Source organism: Dendrobates tinctorius, unplaced genomic scaffold, assembly GCF_039654945.1.
Source record: "Dendrobates tinctorius isolate UK_male_01 unplaced genomic scaffold, ASM3965494v1 ptg000058l, whole genome shotgun sequence".
Lineage (NCBI taxonomy): Eukaryota > Metazoa > Chordata > Amphibia > Anura > Dendrobatidae > Dendrobates > Dendrobates tinctorius.
Genome location: NW_027361726.1, coordinates 20,340,663 through 20,361,927, shown reverse-complemented (window position 1 = coordinate 20,361,927; position 21,265 = coordinate 20,340,663). Strand labels below are relative to the sequence as shown.

The 21,265-nt window shown below is 46.2% G+C and overlaps 1 protein-coding gene across 5 annotated transcripts in view; it reads left to right on the top strand.

Annotated features, from left to right (window-relative positions):
- Window positions 1–21,265, top strand: part of PPP4R4 (protein phosphatase 4 regulatory subunit 4) — a 103,226-nt gene that overhangs the window by 67,326 nt on the left and 14,635 nt on the right. For 4 of the 5 annotated variants that reach the window (XM_073578085.1, XM_073578084.1, XM_073578083.1 and 1 more), the window contains 8 exons: window positions 1,919–2,025; window positions 2,320–2,427; window positions 11,205–11,326; window positions 12,786–12,908; window positions 14,169–14,332; window positions 16,549–16,668; window positions 16,888–16,965; window positions 17,137–17,217. In XM_073578085.1, the coding sequence (XP_073434186.1) occupies window positions 1,919–2,025; window positions 2,320–2,427; window positions 11,205–11,326; window positions 12,786–12,908; window positions 14,169–14,332; window positions 16,549–16,668; window positions 16,888–16,965; window positions 17,137–17,217 (903 nt within the window). The remainder of the gene's footprint in view (window positions 1–1,918; window positions 2,026–2,319; window positions 2,428–11,204; window positions 11,327–12,785; window positions 12,909–14,168; window positions 14,333–16,548; window positions 16,669–16,887; window positions 16,966–17,136; window positions 17,218–21,265) is intronic. The other variant, XM_073578086.1, reaches the window with a different exon arrangement.

The following is a 21,265-nucleotide window of genomic DNA, read 5'->3' as shown; positions in this document are numbered from 1 at the left end:
TCAATGGAGAATGAAAAAGAAGAGGTTGAAAAAGGAAATGACATCACAATTCTTTTTTTTTTTAAATATATCTATATTTAGCTCTATGGATTTACAAAAGCGCACACAAAACCGCATGAAAATCTGCAACAAAATGCATAAAAAATGTGCAGATTTTCCACTGCCAAGAGATGCAGAAATCGCGCAGAAATTTCTGCAAGCAAATTCGCAACGTGCGCACATAGCCTTATACTCCAGAGGTACACTCACTATTCTGCTGGTGCAGTCACTGTGTACATACATTTACATTACTTATCCTGAGTTACAACCTTTATTATACTCCAGAGCTGCACTCACTATTCTGCTGGTGAAGTCACTGTGTATATACATTACATTACTGATCCTGAGTTACATCCTGTATTATACCTCAGAGCTGCACTTGCTATTCTGCTGGTACAGTCACTGTGTACATACATTACATTACTGATCCTGAGTTACAACCTGTATTATACTCCAGAGCTGCACTCACTATTCTGCTGGTGCAGTCACTGTGTACATACATTACATACTGATCTGTATTATATTCCAGAGCTGCACTCACTTTTCTGCTGGAGGAGTCACTGAGTACATACATTACTGATCCTGAGTTATCTCCTGTATTATACCCCAGAGCTGCACTCACTATTCTGCTGGTACCGTCACTATGTACATACATTACATTACTGATCCTGAGTTGCATCCTGTATTATACTCCAGAGCTGCACTCACTATTCTGCTGGTGCAGTCACCGTGTACATAGATTACATTACTGATCCTGAGTTACCTCCTGTATTATACTCCTGAGCTGCACTCACTATTCTGCTGGTGCAGTCACTGTGTACATACATTAGATTACTGACCCTGAGTTACATCCTGTATTATACCCCAGATCTGCACTCACTATTCTGCTGGTGCAGTCACAGTGTACATACACATTACATTACTGATCCTGTATTGCTCCTGAGTTGCATCCTGTATTATACTCCAGAGCTGCACTCACTATTCTGCATTCTTCAGGGTTTGAATTTCCCAACCTCTTTTTGTTCAGTATCTGTATAGAAGATGCTTTCATGAATCAGTTTACAATCGTGTGATGTAGGAAAAACTCCTGGCGTATGCTAGGAGTTGTAGTTCCACATCTCCTTCCTGCTGCATTGTATCGAATTCACCATAAGTGACTGTAATAGTGCCACCTCCTGGCCTTGATTATGAACTGCTCCATGAGCCATCACACACAGGAAAGGTACTGTATATAACGGGGATGTCTCTTATATACAGGGGATGTCTGTTATACACAGGGGACGTCTCTTATATGCAGGGGATGTCTCTTATACACAGGGGACGTCTCTTATGCAGAGGATGTCTCTTATACACAGGGGACGTCTCTTATATGCAGGGGATGTCTGTTATACACAGGGGACGTCTTTTATATACAAGGGATGTCTCATACACAGGGGACGTCTCTTATATGCAGGGGATGTCTCTTATACACAGGGGACGTGTCTTATATGCAGGGGATGTCTCTTATACACAGGGGATGTCTCATATACAGGGGATGTCTCTTTTACACAGGGGACTCTTATATACAGGGGACGTCTCTTATACACAGGGGACGTCTCTTATACACAGGAGACGTCTCTTATATGCAAGGGATGTCTCTCATATACAGGGGACGTCTTATATACAGGGGATGTCTCTTATACACAGGGGATGTCTGTTATACACAGGGGACGTCTCTTATACACAGGGGATGTCTCTCATATACAGGGGACATCTCTTATATACAGGGGATGTCTCTCATATACAGGGGACGTCTCTTACATACAGGGGATGTCTCTCATATACAGGGGATGTCTGTTATACACAGGTCACTCACTTTTCTCTCTTTCTCGTCCTACAGATCCTCAATCCCCTTGTATCCAAAGCACAGCTGTCTCAGACATTACAGTCGCGACTTACCAGATGCAAGATCCTGGGGAAACTTGCCAACAAGTTTGAAGCTCACATGTAAGTCACGGGGGGAAAATCTGCTTTTTATGTACAGTTTGAAAAACTATTATGCCCTAGTCCTGATCGCATTGCTGATAATCTCGTTACAATGTATCAGTGAAGCTTAGAATGCGCTCCATACAGTGCAGCACCTGCGTAAGATCTGTGATGCTCCTGTGTTGGGCTCACAGACTGTTGCCTACATCGACACATTGTGACGAGGCCTCTGCATGAACCCTGTGTGCACTTGTCCAGTTTCATAATTACTGAGAGCTGCAGACATCCTCACTAAAACTTTCGCATCTGTGTTAGAGTGAAGCGTGACATACTGCCCCTAGTGGAATCCTTGTGTCAGGACGTGGAGTTTGAAGTCCGCTCTTGTATGTGTCGCCAACTGGAGTTTATTGCGCAAGGTGTAGGGTGAGTAATGCGTCTCCTCAATAATGTATGTACACAGTGACTGCACCAGCAGAATAGTGAGCGCAGCCCTGGAGTATAATACAGGATGTAACTCTGGATCAGTAATGTATGTACACAGTGACTGCACCAGCAGAATAGTGAGTGCAGCTCTGGAGTATAATACAGGATGTAACTCAGGATCAGTAATGTAATGTATGTACACAGTGACTGCACCAGCAGAATAGTGAGTGCAGCTCTGGAGCATAATACAGGATGTAACTCAGGATCAGTACAGGATAAGTAATGTAATGTATGTACACAGTGATTGCACCAGCAGAATAGTGAGTGCAGCTCTGGAGTATAATACAGGTTGTAACTCAGGATCAGTAATGTAATGTATGTACACAGTGATTGCACCAGTAGAATGGTGAGTGCAGCTCTGGAGTATAATACAGGATGCAACTCAGGATCAGTACAGGATAAGTAATGTAATGTATGTACGCAGTGATTGCACCAGCAAAATAGTGAGTGCAGCTCTGGAGTATAATACAGGTTGTAACTCAGGATCAGTAATGTAATGTATGTACACAGTGATTGCACCAGTAGAATGGTGAGTGCAGCTCTGGAGTATAATACAGGATGCAACTCAGGATCAGTAATGTAATGTATGTACACAGTGACTGTACCAGCAGAATAGTGAGTGCAGCTCTGGGGTATAATACAGGATGTAACTCAGGATCAGTACAGGATCAGTAATGTATGTACACAGTGACTGCACCAGCAGAATAGTGAGTGCAGCAGGGTCGGACTGGGACTAAAATTCAGCCCTGGCATTTGAAGTTACACAGGCCCACTAGTCACATGGTGACTATATAATATCTTTGTACACTTGTAGGTTACAAGAAGTGAGAGGAGACTATATAACATGTAGTCACAGCTGTGCCCAATATTTCAGCTCAGTCCACTTTATTGCTTTTAGGTACAGTACTCCTCCCAAAGCTCTGTCCCCTTTTGTATGCACGGTGACAGAATTCCTGGCAGAACTGCTATCCATTGGGCAACCAGACCCCCTGGTCATAGCTGCCCCTATCATACCTCCCAAGTTTTGAAGAAGGGAAATAAGGACAAAGACTGCGGCGCGCGCTACTGCAAATTTTAGGCCATGCCCCGGCCACACCCATTTCACAACTAGTCACACCCATGTCCATGCCCATCCGCACCCATTTAGCACTGGTGATCACACTGACTGGTACTGAGGGCACAGTGGCTGGCATTATGGGCACACTGACTGGCACTAAGGAAGAGAGAAAACAAGAGAGAGAGAAAAAGAAAACAGAGAGAGAAAGAAGAAAGAACAGAGAGAGAGAGAAAGAAAAAAGAAAGATTAGAGAGAGAAAGAGAATGAGAAAGAACAGAGAAAGAAAGAAACAGAGAGAAAGAAATAAAGAAAGATTCTATAAAGATACTATAGCAGCCCGGCTCCCATTGTAGTGCCCACCTGAGCCTCCCGGTGCAGGACATATCATGATCCGCTCACATGGCCGGCATCCCTGATTCCAAGGCGATCCTGCTGTCTGCGCTGTCGGAGGAGGACACGGTGATGGATCTGAAGCATTCCTGGTTCCGTCACAATCTCCTCATGAAATTACCTCATTTCCGGTCAGCCTCCATCACGTCACTTCAGGTGGAACGTCATGAGTGTGTTTTAAAATGCTCCTCGGGGCTCTGCCGTGTACTCCTGTGTCCGTGGGAAAAGCCCGCTTTGTATGCTCCGTACACACTTGGCTCCGCTCCGTTCATTCCGTACACATATGGTTCCGCTCCGTATACCCCATACACACGCGGCTCCGCTCCGTACACCAAGTACACACACGGCTCCGCTCTGTACACCTCGTACACACGCGGCTCTGCTTCGTACACCTCGTACACAAGCGGCTCCGCTCCGTACACCTCGTACACGTGCGGCTCCTCTCTACACCTCGTACACACGCGGCTCCTCTCTGTACACCTCGTACACAAGCGGCTCCGCTCCGTACATCTCGTACACGCGCGGCTCCGGTCCGTACACCTTGTACACACGCGGCTCCTCTCTGTACACCTCGTACACACGCGGCTCCTCTCTGTACACCTCGTACATACGCGGCTCCGCTCCGTACACCTCATACACGCGCGGCTCCCGTCCGTACACCCCGTACACGTCTCCGCTATGTACACCTCGTACACACACGGCTCTGCTCCGTACACCTCGTACACACGCGGCTCCGCTCTGTACACCTCGTACACATCTCCGCTATGTACACCTCGTACACACGCGGCTCCGCTCCGTACACCTCGTACACACGCGGCTCCGCTCCGTACACCTCGTACACACGTGGCTCCGCTCCGTACACCTCGTACACACAGCTCTGGTACATCTATCCTGTAAACCCCTCCTGACCCCACACATACTTCCCTCATCCAGCACCATGACAACCAGCACAGCCGAGTCCTGCAGACACCAAGAGGCAGGGCTGTGCGCACAGGACCTGTGATGAGGTCACAGGAGGGGCGGAGTCAGGGGTCGACATGATCTGGGGTCTGGACAAAGGCTCCCCTCCTGTGACCTCATCAAAGGTCCTGTGTACAGAGAAGAGAGCAGGCAAGCGACGCTGTGAGTGGCTGCAGGGGGCGGGGGAGGTCTCATGCTAGAGCGAGAATAGAGTGCCAGTGGCCGCATCAGCTGGCAAGCAGCCATATGATCGAGCGCTGCCGCCCGCGGCCCACATGACAGCGGCCCAGCGGGAAAATGCCCGGTTGGGTATATTACCAATCCGGGCCTGGAGTGCAGCTCTGGGGTATAATACAGGATGCAATGCAGGATCAGTAATGTAATTTATGTAGACAGTGACTGCACCAGCAGAATAGTGAGTTCAGCTCTGGAGTATAATACAGGAGGTAACTCAGGATCAGTAATGTAATTTATGTACACAGTGACTGCACCAGCAGAATAGTGAGTGCAGCTCTGGAGTATAATGCAGGATGTAACTGAGAATAAGCACAGGATAAGTAATGTAATGTATGTAAACAGTGACTGCACCAGCAGAATAGTGAGTGCAGCTCTTGAGTATAATACAGGATGTTACTCAGGATCAGTAATGTGTGTACACAGTGACTGCACCAGCAGAATAGTGAGTGCAGCTCTGGAGTATAATACAGGAGGTAACTCAGGATCAGTAATGTAATGTATGTACACAGTGACTGCACCAGCAGAATAGTGAGTGCAGCTCTGGAGTATAATACAGGATGTAACTCAGGATCAGTAATGAATATACACCGTGACTGCACCAGCAGAATAGTGAGTGCAGCTCTGGAGTATAAAACAGGATGTTACTCAGGATCAGTAATGTGTGTACACTGACTGCACCAGCAGAATAGTGAGTGCAGCTCTGGAGTATAATACAGGAGGTAACTCAGGATCAGTAATGTAATGTATGTACACAGTGACTGCACCAGCAGAATAGTGAGTGCAGCTCTGGAGTATAATACAGGATGTAACTCAGAATAAGCACAGGATAAGTAATGTAATGTATGTAAACAGTGACTGCACCAGCAGAATAGTGAGTGCAGCTCTGGAGTATAATACAGGATGTAACTCAGGATCAGTAATGTAATGTACAGTCATGGCCAAAAGTTTTTAGAATGACACAAATATTAAATTTTCACATGATCTGCTGCCCTCTGGTTTTTATGTGTGTTTGTCAGATGTTTTTATCACATACAGAAATATAATTGCAATCATATTATGAGTAGCAAAAGGTTATATTGACAGAATGAGTTAATGCAGCAAGTCAATATTTGCAGTGTTGACCCTTCTTCTTCACGACCTCAGCAATTCTCCCTGGCATGCTCTCAATCAACTTCTGGATCAAATCCTGACTGATAGCAGTCCATTCTTGCTAAATCAATGCTTTTATTTTGTCTGAATTTGAAGGTTTTTGTTTGTCCACCCGTCTCTTGATGATTGACCACAAGTTCTCAATGGGATTAAGATCTGGGGAGTTTCCAGGCTATGGTCCCAAAATCTCTATGTTTTGTTCCCTGAGCCATTTAGTTTTCACCTTTGCTTTATGGCAAGGTGCTCCATCATGTTGAAAAAGGCATTGTTGATCGCCAAACTGCTCTTGGACGGTTGGGAGAAGTTGCTCTTGGAGGACATTCTGGTACCATTTTTTATTCATGGCTGTGTTTTTAGGCAAGACTGAGAGAGAGCCCATTCCCTTGGCTGAGAAGCCACCCCACACATGAATGGTTTCAGGATGCTTGACAGTTGGCATGAGACAAGACTGGTGGTAGCGCTCACCTGGTCTTCTCCGAATAAGCCATTTTCCAGATGTCCCAAACAATCGAAAAGGGGATTCATCAGAGAAAATGACTTTAAACCAGTCCTCAGCAGTCCACTCCCTGTACCTCTTGCAGAATATCAGTCTGTCCATGATGTTTTTCCTGGAGAGAAGTTGGCTTCTTTGCTGCCCTCCTTGAGACCAGGCCTTGCTCCAAGAGTCTCCGCCTCACAGCGCGTGCAGATGCACTCACACCTGCCTGCTGCCATTCCTGAGCAAGCTCTGCACTGCTGGTAGCCCGATCCCGCAGCTGAAACACTTTTAAGAGACGGTCCTGGCGCTTGCTGGTCTTTCTTGGGCGCCCTGGAGCCTTTTTGGCAACAAGGGAACCTCTCTCCTTGAAGTTCTTGATGATGCGATAGATTGTTGACTGAGGTGCAATCTTTCTAGCTGCGATACTCTTCCCTGTTAGGCCATTTTTGTGCAGTGCAATGATGACTGCACGTGTTTCTTTAGAGATAACCATGGTTAACAGAAGAGAAACAATGATGCCAAGCACCAGCCTCCTTTTAAAGTGTCCAGTGGTGTCATTCTTACTTAATCATGACAGATTGATCTCCAGCCCTGTCCTCATCAACACCCACACCTGTGTTAATGGAGCAATCACTGAAACGATGTTAGCTGGTCCTTTTAAGGCAGGGCTGCAATGATGTTGAAATGTGTTTTGGGGGATAAAGTTAATTTTCTAGGCAAATATTGACTTTGCAAGTAATTGCTGTTAAGCTGATCACTCTTTATAACATTCTGGAGTATATGCAAATTGCCATTAGAAAAAATGAAGCAGTAGACTTTGTAAAAATTAATATTTGTGTCATTCGCAAAACTTTTGGCCATGACTGTATGTACACAGTGACTGCACCAGTAGAATAGTGAGTGCAGCTCTGGAGTATAATACAGGATGTAACTCAGGATCAGTAATGTATGTACACAGTGACTGCACCAGTAGACTAGTGAGTGCAGCTCTGGAGTATAATACAGGATGTAACTCAGGATCAGTAATGTAATGTATGTACACAGTGACTGCACCAGCAGAATAGTGAGTGCAGCTCTGGAGTATAATACAGGAGGTAACTCAGGATCAGTAATGTAATGTAGGTACACAGTGACTGCACCAGCAGCTGTGCAGTGCAGCTGGTGTATAATTGTGAGTGCAGCTCTGGAGTATAATACAGGAGGTAACTCAGGATCAGTAATGTATATACACAGTGACTGCACCAGCAGAATAGTGAGTGCAGCTCTGGAGTATAATACAAGATGTAACTCCGAATAAGCACAGGATAAGTAATGTAATGTATGTAAACAGTGACTGCACCAGCAGAATAGTGAGTGCAGCTCTGGAGTATAATACAGGATGTAACTCAGGATCAGAAATGTAATGTTTGTACACAGTGACTGCACCAGCAGAATAGTGAGTACAGCTCTGGGGTATAATACAGGAGGTAACTCAGGATCAGTAATGTAATGTACAGTCATGGCCAAAAGTATTGACACCCCTGCAATTCTGTCAGATAATACTCAGTTTCTTCCTGAAAATGATTGCAAACACAAATTCTTTGGTATTATTATCTTCATTTAATTTGTCTTAAATGAAAAAACACAAAAGAGAATAAAGCAAAAAGCAAAACATTGATCATTTCACACAAAACTCCAAAAATGGGCCGGACAAAAGTATTGGCACCCTCAGCCTAATACTTGATTGCACAACCTTTAGCCAAAATAACTGCGACCAACCGCTTCCGGTAACCATCAATGAGTTTCTTACAATGCTCTGCTGGAATTTTAGACCATTCTTCTTTAGCAAACTGCTCCAGGTCCCTGATATTTGAAGGGTGCCTTCTCCAAACTGCCATTTTTAGATCTCTCCACAGGTGTTCTATGGGATTCAGGTCTGGACTCATTGCTGGCCACCTTAGAAGTCTCCAGTGCTTTCTCTCAAACCATTTTCTAGTGCTTTTTGAAGTGTGTTTTGGGTTATTGTCCTGCTGGAAGACCCATGACCTCTGAGGTAGACCCAGCTTTCTCACACTGGGCTCTAAATTATGCTGCAAAATTTGTTGGTAGTCTTCTGACTTCATAATGCCATGCACACGGTCACGCAGTCCAGTGCCAGAGGCAGCAAAGCAACCCCAAAACATCAGGGAACCTCCGCCATGTTTGACTTTAGGGACCGTGTACTTTTCTTTGAATGCCTCTTTTTTCTCCTGTAAACTCTATGTTGATGCTTTTGCCCTAAAAGCTCTACTTTTGTCTCATCTGACCAGAGAACATTCTTCCAAAATGTTTTAGGCTTTTTCAGGTAAGTTTTGGCAAACTCCAGCCTGGCTTTTTTATGTCTCGGGGTAAGAAATGGAGTCTTCCTGGGTCTCCTACCATACAGTCCCTTTTCATTCAGATGCCGACGGATAGTACGGGTTGACACCGTTGTACCCTCGGACTGCAGGGCAGCTTGAACTTGTTTGGATGTTAGTGGAGGTTCTTTATCCAACATCCGCACAATCTTGCGTTGAAATCTCTTGTCAATTTTTCTTTTCCGGCCACATCTAGGGAGGTTAGCCACAGTGCCATGGGCTTTAAACTTCTTGATGACACTGCGCACGGTAGACACAGGAACATTCAGGTCTTTGGATATGGACTTGTAGCCTTGAGATTGCTCATGCTTCCTCACAATTTGGTTTCTCAAGTCCTCAGACAGTTCTTTGGTCTTCTTTCTTTTCTCCATGCTCAACGTGGTACACACAAGGACACAGGACAGAGGTTGAGTCAACTTTAATCCATGTTAACTGGCTGCAAGTGTGATTTAGTTATTGCCAACACCTGTTAGGTGCCACAGGTAAGTTATAGGTGCTGTTAATTACACAAATTAGAGAAGCATCACATGATTTTTCGAACAGTGCCAATACTTTTGTCCACCCTCTTTGTTATGTTTGGTGTGGAATTATATCCAATTTGGCTTTAGGACAATTCTTTTTGTGTTTTTTCATTTAAGACAAATTAAATGAAGATAATAATACCAAAGAATTTGTGTTTGCAATCATTTTCAGGAAGAAACTGAGTATTATCTGACAGAATTGCAGGGGTGTCAATACTTTTGGCCATGACTGTATGTACACAATGACTACACCAGCAGAATAGTGAGTGCAGCTCTGGAGTATAATACAGGATGTAACTCAGGATCAGTAATGTAATGTATGTACACAGTGACTGCACCTGCATAATAGTGAGTGCAGCTCTGGAGTATAATACAGGATGTAACTCAGGATCAGTAATGTAATGTATGTACACAGTGACTGCACCAGCAGATTAGTGAGTCCAGCTCTGGACTATAATACAGGATGTAACTCAGGATCAGTAATGTATGTACACAGTGACTGCACCAGCAGAATAGTGAGTGCAGCTCTGGGGTATAATACAGGAGGTAACTCAGGATCAGTAATGTATGTACACAGTGACTGCACCAGCAGAATAGTGAGCGCAGCTCTGGGGTACAATACAAGTTTAGTAAAGTATGTGCACAGTTACTCCTGATGTTGGCGGACCCTTATATATGATAACCCTCCTGATGTCAGACATTGGTCGCAGCGCTGTAGGGTAGTGATATTTTGGGTTATTCAGGGAGATGCTCCGGTTTTCTGCACCACTTTCTCTAATTACTATAGTCTCTTGTGGATTGGTCGCAGTCACGTTTTCATTAGTAGACACCTTTCTTCATTATAAGACTCTGAATTCATCGGTCATGGCGGAATGTGAAGAGGAAGGACGTATATGAGAATGATGGGGGTGTTTGATGGTTGTGCCTCCCCAATATGCAGTGTAGTTCAGTGCAGGTGGGCCCCACTTGAATCCATCTATTCTAAGCTTTGCTCTGTGTGGGGGCTCGGTGAGAATGATTGCCCGGTACGGGGGCGTCCTCACATTCCTGCAGCCCACACTGAGTGGGCTGTGAACATGTCCTTTGTAGATCTTGTGAGGGAGTCTCGTTGGCCCAGTAATGGCACAAAGGGATGAAACAAAAGACGAGGATTCCAGAAAAAGATGCAGTGCTGACTGTGGCCGATGGATGACTCATGTGTCTCTGTACCTGCAGCTTGCGTGGTGTCTCCATGTACTCGGCTGAGCCCTGAGCACGCAGCATATGGAGCCTCCGTGTGCTGCTGTAAGGGCTGCATGGGGGGGTGGACCCCCTAGAAGCTGTGCTCCCTTGTATACAGAGCTCAATAAAGCAGAGCTGTATACCGGTAGTGCACAAGGCCGGCGTACGTCACTGCCATTGCTGCCCCCGAATGTAGGGCACGATGACTCGCTTTACATTCTGCAGCAATGCTAGGGCACCACATGGCATTGTATAGAAGCATGTATGGCCTCGGCATGTGGTGGTAGTGATGATTTCTGAGTGTTAATCGACTTTCTTTTTTGTTGTAGGGCAGAATTAACCAAATCCGCCATTCTCCCGGAGCTGATTGAGTTGGCCAGAGATGAGGGGAGCACCGTTCGACTCGCCGCCTTTGAGACCTTGGTGAATTTGTTATCTATGTTCGATCACGGTATGTTCCTGAAAACCACAGGATAGCCAATAAGAACGGTGCGGATGTCAGCTTAAAGAGGGAGCAGAATTTAGAGTTCAGCTCTGGGTGTAGCTGGAGTAAGTAGTAAGGTTACTTATGATCAGTATCACAGAGAATCATGGGGAGAAGCAGAAGAGAAGCTTTGGGAGTTCTTCACATTCAGAAATGGTAAGAGGGCTGGGATTGGGGGCCCAAAATGATACAATGCAGCAAAATTAAAACAATGATACAATGTAGTGAGATAATGACACAATGCAGCGATATAATGACACAGTGCAGCGATATAATGACGCAGTGCAGCGATATAATGACGCAGTGCAGCGATATAATGACGCAGTGCAGCGATATAATGACGCAGTGCAGCGATATAATGACACAGTGCAGCGATATAATGACGCAGTGCAGCGATATAATGACGCAGTGCAGCGATATAATGACGCAGTGCAGCGATATAATGACGCAGTGCAGCGATATAATGACGCAGTGCAGCGATATAATGACGCAGTGCAGCGATATAATGACGCAGTGCAGCGATATAATGACGCAGTGCAGCGATATAATGACGCAGTGCAGCGATATAATGACGCAGTGCAGCGATATAATGACGCAGTGCAGTGATATAATGACGCAGTGCAGCGATATAATGACGCAGTGCAGCGATATAATGATGCAGTGCAGCGATATAATGATACAATGTAGTGATACAATGTAGCGATATAATGATTCAATGTAGCGATACAATGTAGCGATTTAATGATACAATGTACCGATATAATGATACAATGTAACGATATAGTGATACAATGCTGCAATATAATGACACAATGATATAATGTAGCGATATAGTGACACAATGTAGTGATATAGTGACACAATGCAGCGATATAATAACAGTGCAATGATATAATGACACAATGAAGCGATATAGTGATACAATGTAGCGATATAATGATACAATGTAACGATATAATAAGAGTGCACTGATATAATGACACAATGAAGCGATATAGTGATAAAATGTAGCGATATAATGATACAATGTAGCGATATAATGATACAATGTAATGATATAGTGATACAATGCAGTGATATAATGTCAGTGATACAATGCAGCAATATAATGACACAATGATATAATGTAGCGATATAGTGACACAATGTAGTGATATAGTGAGACAATGCAGCGATATAATAACAGTTCAGTGATATAATGACACAGTGCTGTGATATAATGACACAATGAAGCGATATAGTGATACAATGAAGCGATATAATGATACAATGTAGCGATATAATGATACAGTGTAAGGACATAGTGATACAATGCAGGGACACAGTGACACTGATACAATGCAGCAATATACTGATACAATGTAGTGATATCGCGAAGCAGCGAGACAATATAATATTCCACCATCTGAACTTTTCTCCCTTACAGACGACAGAAGTCAGATCGTTCTTCCTCTGGTCAAGTCGTTTTGTGAGAAATCTTTCAAAGCCGATGAATCCGTACTCTCTTCTCTGTCCTTGCACCTCGGAAAGCTCTGCCATGGGTTACAAGGTGGGTCACTGTTAAAGGCATGTTTATCTTTGATATTAATGCACCTGATTTGCCATGATGGGATGATACATGGAGATCCGCCCTCCGAGAGCCCCCAAAACTTTTAACTGTTGCATTTAGGCAGAGATTGATTCCGATTTTCATTTTCATGCTATCTGCTGTTTTTGAGTTGACAGTTTCTCATCATCAACATTTTGTCCTGTACACAGTGTCATAAAAGAACAAGACGTTTACCCATTCCCACTCTCATTTCCGGGGACGTGCACCCGTACCCGCTCTCCTGGAGGGAAACGTAGACCAGACCCTGCTCTCCTTGATGGGGGCGTAGACCGGACCCAGCTTTCCTTGATGGAGACGTAGACCAGACCCCGCTCTCCTGGAGTGGAACTTAGACCAGACCCCGCTCTCCTGGAGGGGAACTTAGACCAGACCCCGCTCTCCTGGAGGGGAACTTAGACCAGACCCCGCTCTCCTGGAGGGGAACTTAGACCAGACCCCGCTCTCCTAGAGGGGAACTTAGACCAGACCCCGCTCTCCTAGAGGGGAACTTAGACCAGACCCCGCTCTCCTGGAGGGGAACTTAGACCAGACCCCGCTCTCCTGGAGGGGAACTTAGACCAGACCCCGCTCTCCTGGAGGGGAACTTAGACCAGACCCCGCTCTCCTGGAGGGGAACTTAGACCGGATCCTGCTCTCCTGGAGGGGGGACGTAGACCCACTCTCCTGTAGGGGGACGTCGGCACACTCTCCTGTAGGGGGACGTAGGCATGCTTTCCTAGAGGGAGATGTGGGGATGTAGGCCCACTTTTCCTATAGGGGGACGTAGAGCTGCCCCCTATTATTTCTAGAACTGGGGATCCATAGTTGAGCTGACTATTGACACAGCGGCCTATAGCACAGTGGGTGCTCTCCATTGAAAAACTATAACTCCCAGCATGCCTTGCAGAGTAGATGAGTGTAGTGTGAGCTCAGGGGCTGCAGGTTGTCCAGTAGCCGTGTGTATTAGTCATTTGCTGTTGGTGACCTCATTTTTCTCTCATGCGACATGAATCCTTCCCGTTTCTTTAGTGCTACCTTCCACAATTAGTGTTTTGCTGAAGTTTCCTTTGTTTTCAGCTTCAGTGTGTAACACCGCTCTGCTGATTACTGCTCCGTGATTTCTCTTAACTATCACTCACTGAAGGCGACATGCTGCGACTATTGGGCGGCTCAACGTACAACCGGAGTAGGCGAGCTTCCTGACTCTATGTTGTCTTCTAGGCCTCTTCACCCCGGAGCAGCACATGTGGTTCCTGGACTTCTACAAGAAGCTCTGCAGGCTGGGGCTCCACCAAGAGAACGGCCACAACGACGGCCCGATGGAGAGCATGGAGCTGGAGAAGAAGTACTCCGCTGTCAGGAAGAACTGCGCCTACAACTTCCCGGTCAGCAGCCGTCTGTCTATTATCTATATACATTGGGGAAAATAAGTATTTCATCCACTGCTGATTTTGCAAGTTTTCCCACCTACAAAGAATGGAGAGGTCTGTAATGTTTTATCACTTCACCTGTGAGACAGAATCTAAAAATACAATCCAGAAAATCCCATTGTTTGATTGTTCCATAATTAATTTGCATTTTATTCTATGAAATAAGTATTTGGTACAATAGAAAAACAGAACTTAATACTTGGTCCATAAACCTTTGTTTGCAATTACAGAGGTCTGACGTTTCCTGTAGTTCTTGACCAGGTTTGCGCACACTACAGCAGGGATTTTGGCCCACTCCTCCATACAGATCCTCTCCAGATCTTTCATGTTTTGAGGCTGTCGCTGGGCAACATTGAGTTTCAGCACCTTCTAAAGGTTTTCTATTGGGTTCAGTTCTGGAGACTGGCTAGGCCACTCCAGGACCTTGAAATGCTTCTTACAGAGCCACTCCTTAGTTGCCCTGTCTGTGTGTTTTGGGTCAGCATCATGCTGGAAGACCCAGACAAGACTCATCTTCAATCGTCTTACTGAGTGAAGGAGGTTGTTGGCCAAAATCTCGCTATACATGACCCCATCCTTCCTCCCTTTAATATGATGCAGTCTCCCCCTTTACTAAAAAGCACCCCCAAAGTATGACGTTTCTCCCAATATGTTTCACTGTTGGGACGGTGTTCTTGGGGGTTAAACTCATTCTTCTTCTTCCAAACACGGCGAGTTGAGTTGATTCCAAAAAGTTCTATTTTGGTCCCATCTGACCACATGACCTTCTCCCATGTCTCCTCTGGATCATCAAGTTGGTCATTGGCGACCATCAAAAGGGCCTGGACAAGTGCTGGTGTGAGCAGGGGGATCTTGTGTGCCCTGCAGGACTTTATTCCATGATGGCATAGTGTGTCACTAACTGTAATGTTTGAGACTGTGGTCCCAGATCTCATCAAGTCATTGACCAGGTCCTCCAGTATAGTTCTGGGCTGATTTCTGTTCTTTTTCAGAATCTTCCTTACCCCACAAGGCTAGATCCCACATGGAGCCCTAGACCAAGGAAGATTGAGAGTCATCTTGTGTTTCTGCCATTTTCTAATAATTGTGCCAACAGTTGTTGCCTTCTCACTAAGCGGATTGCCTATTGTCCTGTAGCCCATCCCAGCCTTGCACAGATCTATAATTTTGTCCCTCTTGTCCATACACATTTCTTTGGTCTTGGCCATGGTGGAGAGGTTGGAGTATGATTGATTGATTGTGTGGACAGGTGTCTTTTATACAGGTAACGAGTGCAGAGTAGGAGTTTTCTTACAGAAGAACTAACAGATCTGTGAGAGAGAATTCTTGCTGGATGTTCAGTGATCAAATACTTATTTCATGCAATAAAATGCAAATTAATTATGTAACAATCCTACAATGTGATTTTCTGGGTTTTATCTTTAGATTCTGTCTCTCACAGGTTAAGTGTACCTCCGATAACAATTACAGATCTCTCCATTCTCTGTAGGGGGGAAAAGTTGCAAAATTGGCAGTGTACCAAATACTTATTTTCATCTATCTGTCTCTCCATGTCTCTCTCTCTCCATGTCTCTCTCCATCTCTCTCTCGCCATCTGTCTCCATTTCTCTCTATCCCTCTATTCATCTCTCTCTCTCCCTCTCTCCATCTCTCTCTGTCCCTCTCTCTGTCTCTCTCGCCGTCGCTCTCTCTCCATCTCTCTCTCTCGCCATCTGTCTCCATTTCTCTGTCCCTCTCTCCATCTCTCTGTCCCTCTCTGTGTCTCTCTCTCATCTCTCTCGCCGTCGCTCTCTCCATCTCTCTCTCTCGCCATCTGTCTCCACTTCTCTCTCTGTCCCTCTCTCCATCTCTCTCTCTCTCCGTCTCTCTCTTTCGCCGTCTCGCGCTCTCTCTCGCCGTCGCGCCCTCTCTCTCGCCATCGTGCACTCTCGCTCGCTGTCGCTTTCTCTCTCTGGCCATCTCTCTCTCTCTGGCCATCTCTCTCTCTCTGGCCATCTCTCTCTCTCTGGCCATCTCTCTCTCTCTGGCCATCTCTCTCTCTGGCCATCTCTCTCTCTGTCCATCTCTCTCTCTGTCCATCTCTCTCTCTGGCCATCTCTCGCTCTGGCCATCTCTCGCTCTGTCCATTTCTCTTGCTCTCGTCATCTCTCATGTATGTTTTCATTCTTCAGGCCATGGTTGTATTTGTGGCGGCAAAAAACTTCCATATCGACCTTTATGCCACGTTCTTCTGCCTGTGCCACGACCCTGATGTGCCCGTCCGATACTCCGTAGCTCTTGGCTTCTGTGAAGTAAGTATAGACCAGTGTATATCTGCCTCATCTTTGTGTTTCTGGAAACCGTCATCAAGTAGGGTGGCAGCTGCTGAATAATATTTATTTGTCCATTGTTAATTCTTAATGTTTTTGATTAATCCGGTCGCAGACCTCCTGCTAGTGAATTTGCACCTGTTTTCGCATTAGTGGACTTTCCGGACTGTTGGACTGACATAATTTTCTTCTTCTTTTCAGGTCTGTAAGCTCTTGGGGTCTAATGTGTATTTAATACACAAGGAGCTGGTCGCTTTATTGCAGGACGACTCTCTAGAGGTGAGAAGCTGCAATGTCCCCATGACAACACTCCCTGTCCTGAGCTCTGGCAATTCAGCTTTGAGTTTTTTGCACAAATGCTAAATCTCTGTTGGCATCAATCACTTCAATAGCAAAACCTTTTTGGTCAGGTGAATGATATTTGACAAACAATCTCCTCTTCGGTTACAGGTGGTGGACGCGCTGTTAGATCACCTCCCGGAAACTCTGGAGCTGATGACAAGCGGAGGGGACTCCGGGCTGGAAAACAAGGTGTGAATGGCGTCATTAGCCGAAGGTGCAGGCTTTATCACCCGCTCTTTGTACATGGGTCATGCCCCTAACAAATAGGACATATGATCACCCCAAAATGAATACAGGGGCCAGGCCAGAGCCCTGCTCAAATACACACCCACAAATGTATACAGGTTCTGCAAGACCTCCTGAATAAAAGTCCTGAATAAACTTGGACCTGAGATCAAACCTCCGTAATACATTTGGACTAGAGATGAGCGAAACGGGTCGGTCAAATTCAAAAAACGCCGACTTTAGCTAAAGTCGGGTTTCGCCGATCAAAACCCGACCTTAGCGTGAGGTCGGCCATGAGGTCGCCGAGTGCCAAAGTTGCGTTTCAAATAATGCTTCCAGCGCCTTTTGTCAGCCAATAAAGGTGGACGCACACTGTGGGCAGCGCGATGACATGGGCAGCGGCCACCACCATCTTAGAGAAGGGCATTGAAGTGATTGGCTGGCTTTGTGTGGCATCACAGTGGGTATAAAAGGCCGTGACCGCCGACCGCCATCTTACTTCTGCCGATCTTAGAATAGTGAGAGGTGCTGCTGCTGATTCTGAATAGGGAGAGCGTTAGGCAGGGAAGAAGAAAAAAAAACTGCTTCTGCTGATAGCGCTTTTCACTGTACAGTTAGTGTGCAGTGAAAGGGGAGGATTTTTGTTGTGTGCAGCAGCGCTGGTGGTGATTAGGCTGCCTTTTAAGGCTACCTGCTAGTTGCATTGCTGTGTGCCCTCTGCTGTTCAAACTGGTTTTTTCAAAGCACTCCAACTTTTATTATTTTGTTCTGGTGAGTTACCGAGCGTTCATTTTTTCACACACCGTATAGCGGTGTACGATCCTCACACACTACCGTGTACCGGCTGGTATCACGGACAAATAGAAGCTATCTAGGTGTGACTCTGGAAAACCAAGCCGAGGAGATTTTCCATTTTTCCAGACCTACACCTTAGAGAGCTGTCCACTTTTCAAACAGTTTCGTATATCTGCTGTTTGATTACGGTCAAAACTAGACAGAGACAGCGTGTGTCACTCCGTATACAAATAGACGGAGATTGACAATTTTCCATACAGACACCGTATAGAGCTGTCCAATTCTCAAACAGTATTGTATATCTGCCGTTCGCATTACAGTCACATCTATACAGATTCAGCGTGTGTGTGTGACACTCCGTAAATACATATACGGAGGAGCTTGTTAGTTACACAAAAAACGCATACAGCTGTGCACTTCTGATACAGTTCCGTATATCTGTTTGTTGGATTACGGTCAAATACATACTGGGAGAGCGTCTGTGACTAACAAAATATATACGTAGATTTAATTTTTTTAATACACCTTACACAGCTGGACGCTCCTCATACAGTACCATCTCTCTGCTGGTAGTTTTGTTACATTTTCCCAAACATGAGGAAGTATGGTGGAAGAGTCCGCAGACGTGGGCAGGGGGGCGCAGCTTGTACTGATGGTGGTGCATCGGCTGGTTCTGGCAAAAGCACCATAGCAGCTAAGGCAGGAGGTGTTGAGCCTGCATCATTGTCTGGCCCAAGAAGGCCTGTAAGGTTCCCTTTTCTTGGAGTAGGAAAACCGCTTTTAAAGCTGGAGCATCAGGAGCTGGAGCATCAGGAACAGGTTTTGGCGTACATTGCCAAAACAGCCACCAGCTCTATTGTCTCCTCTTCTGAACGTTAGAAACCTGCAAGCACGGAGTCGTCAGTGCAGAGTTCTGGTCAGGAAAAACACCTTTCCTTGTGCCCTTCACCCCCACCAAAGTTAAGGATGTGGCAGCCCACACTTCAGATTACTCTATGGAGCTCATTTCACATAACATGCCTGGGTTATCCAGTCAAATCCTGAATTCCCCAGTCCAAGATGAATCTGACTTGGAGTGCACTGATGCACAGCCACTGCTAGATGATTCTGCTGGTACATTGACCCAGAGCACTACATTGCCCTCGCAGTCTACTGAGCCAGAATCTGACCCTGATGAAACTCAGGTGCCCCTTCCCGCATACTATACCACCTTACATGGTGACACAGAGGAAGGTAAAGAGGAAAGTGCATATGACTTTGAAGAGGAGGTGATGGATGACCCAGTTCTTGACCCGGATTGGTATCCATTCGGGGAGGAGGGTGGCGCTGGCAATAGTTCAGATAAGGAGAAGGATCCGCAGCAGGCATTGATATCGCAGCAGTAGTTATCTGGCAGACCCGTAGCTGTCCAAAAACGTGGAACAAAAACTAAAAGAGCTGCAGGACAGCTTGGCCAGATGGTCAACTTAGCACAGCGTGCAAGGCCAGAAAATGTATACCATAGTAGGAAGAGTGCAGTGTGGCACTTCTTTGTCCAAAATCCTACTCATGAGGCAAAGGTTACCTGTAAGAAGTGCGGAAGGACCTTTTAGCCAAGGTAAACAACTCAGAAATTTGAATACCAGTTGCATGCTTAGACATTTAATCAACATGCACTTGCAAGCGTGGACGGCCTACAAAACCTCAGGTACCACATGTGCACCTGCTGCGACTGAAGGTGGCCAGCAACGCTCCATCGCTTCCCCCACTGTAAGACCACCGCCACCGTCAAGCACACCACCAGCACTAAATGTGGATGTGTCGTCACAAGGCCAAAGCACTCAGGGAATCACAATGGTTTTGCAACACAACACTGAATCTAGGCCATCACCACCAATACCGTCACCAACCCCCTCTCACTCCGTCCGGTCCACCTCTACTTTCCCCATATGCAGCTCTCCAGTCCAGCTCACCCTACTATACACTCTGAGTAGGACAAGAAAGTACTCATCCTCTCATCCGCGTACACTGTGTTTGAATGCCTACATTGCCAAACTAATCTCATTAGAGATGATGCCCTACCATTTGGTTGAAAGCGAATCTTTCCGCAAGCTCATGGCCTACGCTGTCCCACACTATGACCTACCCAGTCGGCACTTGTTTTCTCGAAAAGCCATCCCTGCCCTCCACCGGCATGTGAAAGACCGCGTTGTGCATGCAGTCAAACAGTCAGTGAGTGGAAAGGTGCACCTCACAACAGATGCATGGACCAGTAGGCATGGCCAGGGCCTTTATGTGTCCATCACTGTGCACTGGGTTAATGTGGTGGATGCAGGCTCCACAGGGGACAGCGGCGGTGGAACAGTGCTGCCTAGCCCACGGTATAGGAAACAGTTGGCTGCAGGCTACCGACCCTCTTCCTCCTCCATAAGCGAAAGCTCGTCCACAGAGCGCAGTCGCTCGAGCACTCCATCCGCAGCTGGCAGTGTTGCACACGAGGTGTCCCACTATCGAACAGCTAGTGGTAATCGTCAGCAGGCTGTGTTAAAGATGATGTCTTTGGGCGACAACAGACACACCGCAGAGGTACTGGCCAACTACTTGCAGCGACAAACTGAGTCATGGCTGGGCAGTCTACATCTTAAGGCAAGCAAGGTAGTCAGTGATAACGGCCGTAATTTTGTGGCAGCAATAGCCCATGCAAAACTCACACACATACCTTGCCTGGCTCACACTTTGAACCTGGTGGTGCAGTGCTTCCTTAATAATTATCCAGAGTTATCATCACTGCTCCATAAGGTGCGAAGACTGTGCTCGCACATCCGTCGCTCGGCCGTACACTCTAGTCGTATGCAGAAGCTGCAGTGATTGCTCTACCTCCCCAAGCACCGCCTAATCATAGACGTTGCAACAAGGTGGAACTCCACCCTGCACATGGTTGAGAGGCTGTGCGAACAGAGGCAGGCTGTAATGCATTTGTGGGAGGATACACGGGCAGGCAGTTTGAGGGAAGACATGGACTTGTCAGGTGGGCAGTGGTCAAAGCTGAAAGACCTCTGTAAAGTCCTTCAGTGTTTTGAGGAATGCACACTGCTGGTAAGCGCAGACGACGCCATCATAAGCATGAGCATCCCACTTATGCGTCTGCTCATGCAAAGTTTAACGCACATTAAGGATCTGGCGTCTGCAGCAGAGGAGGAGGAGGAGGGAAGCCTTGCTGACAGTCAGCCATGGTCTG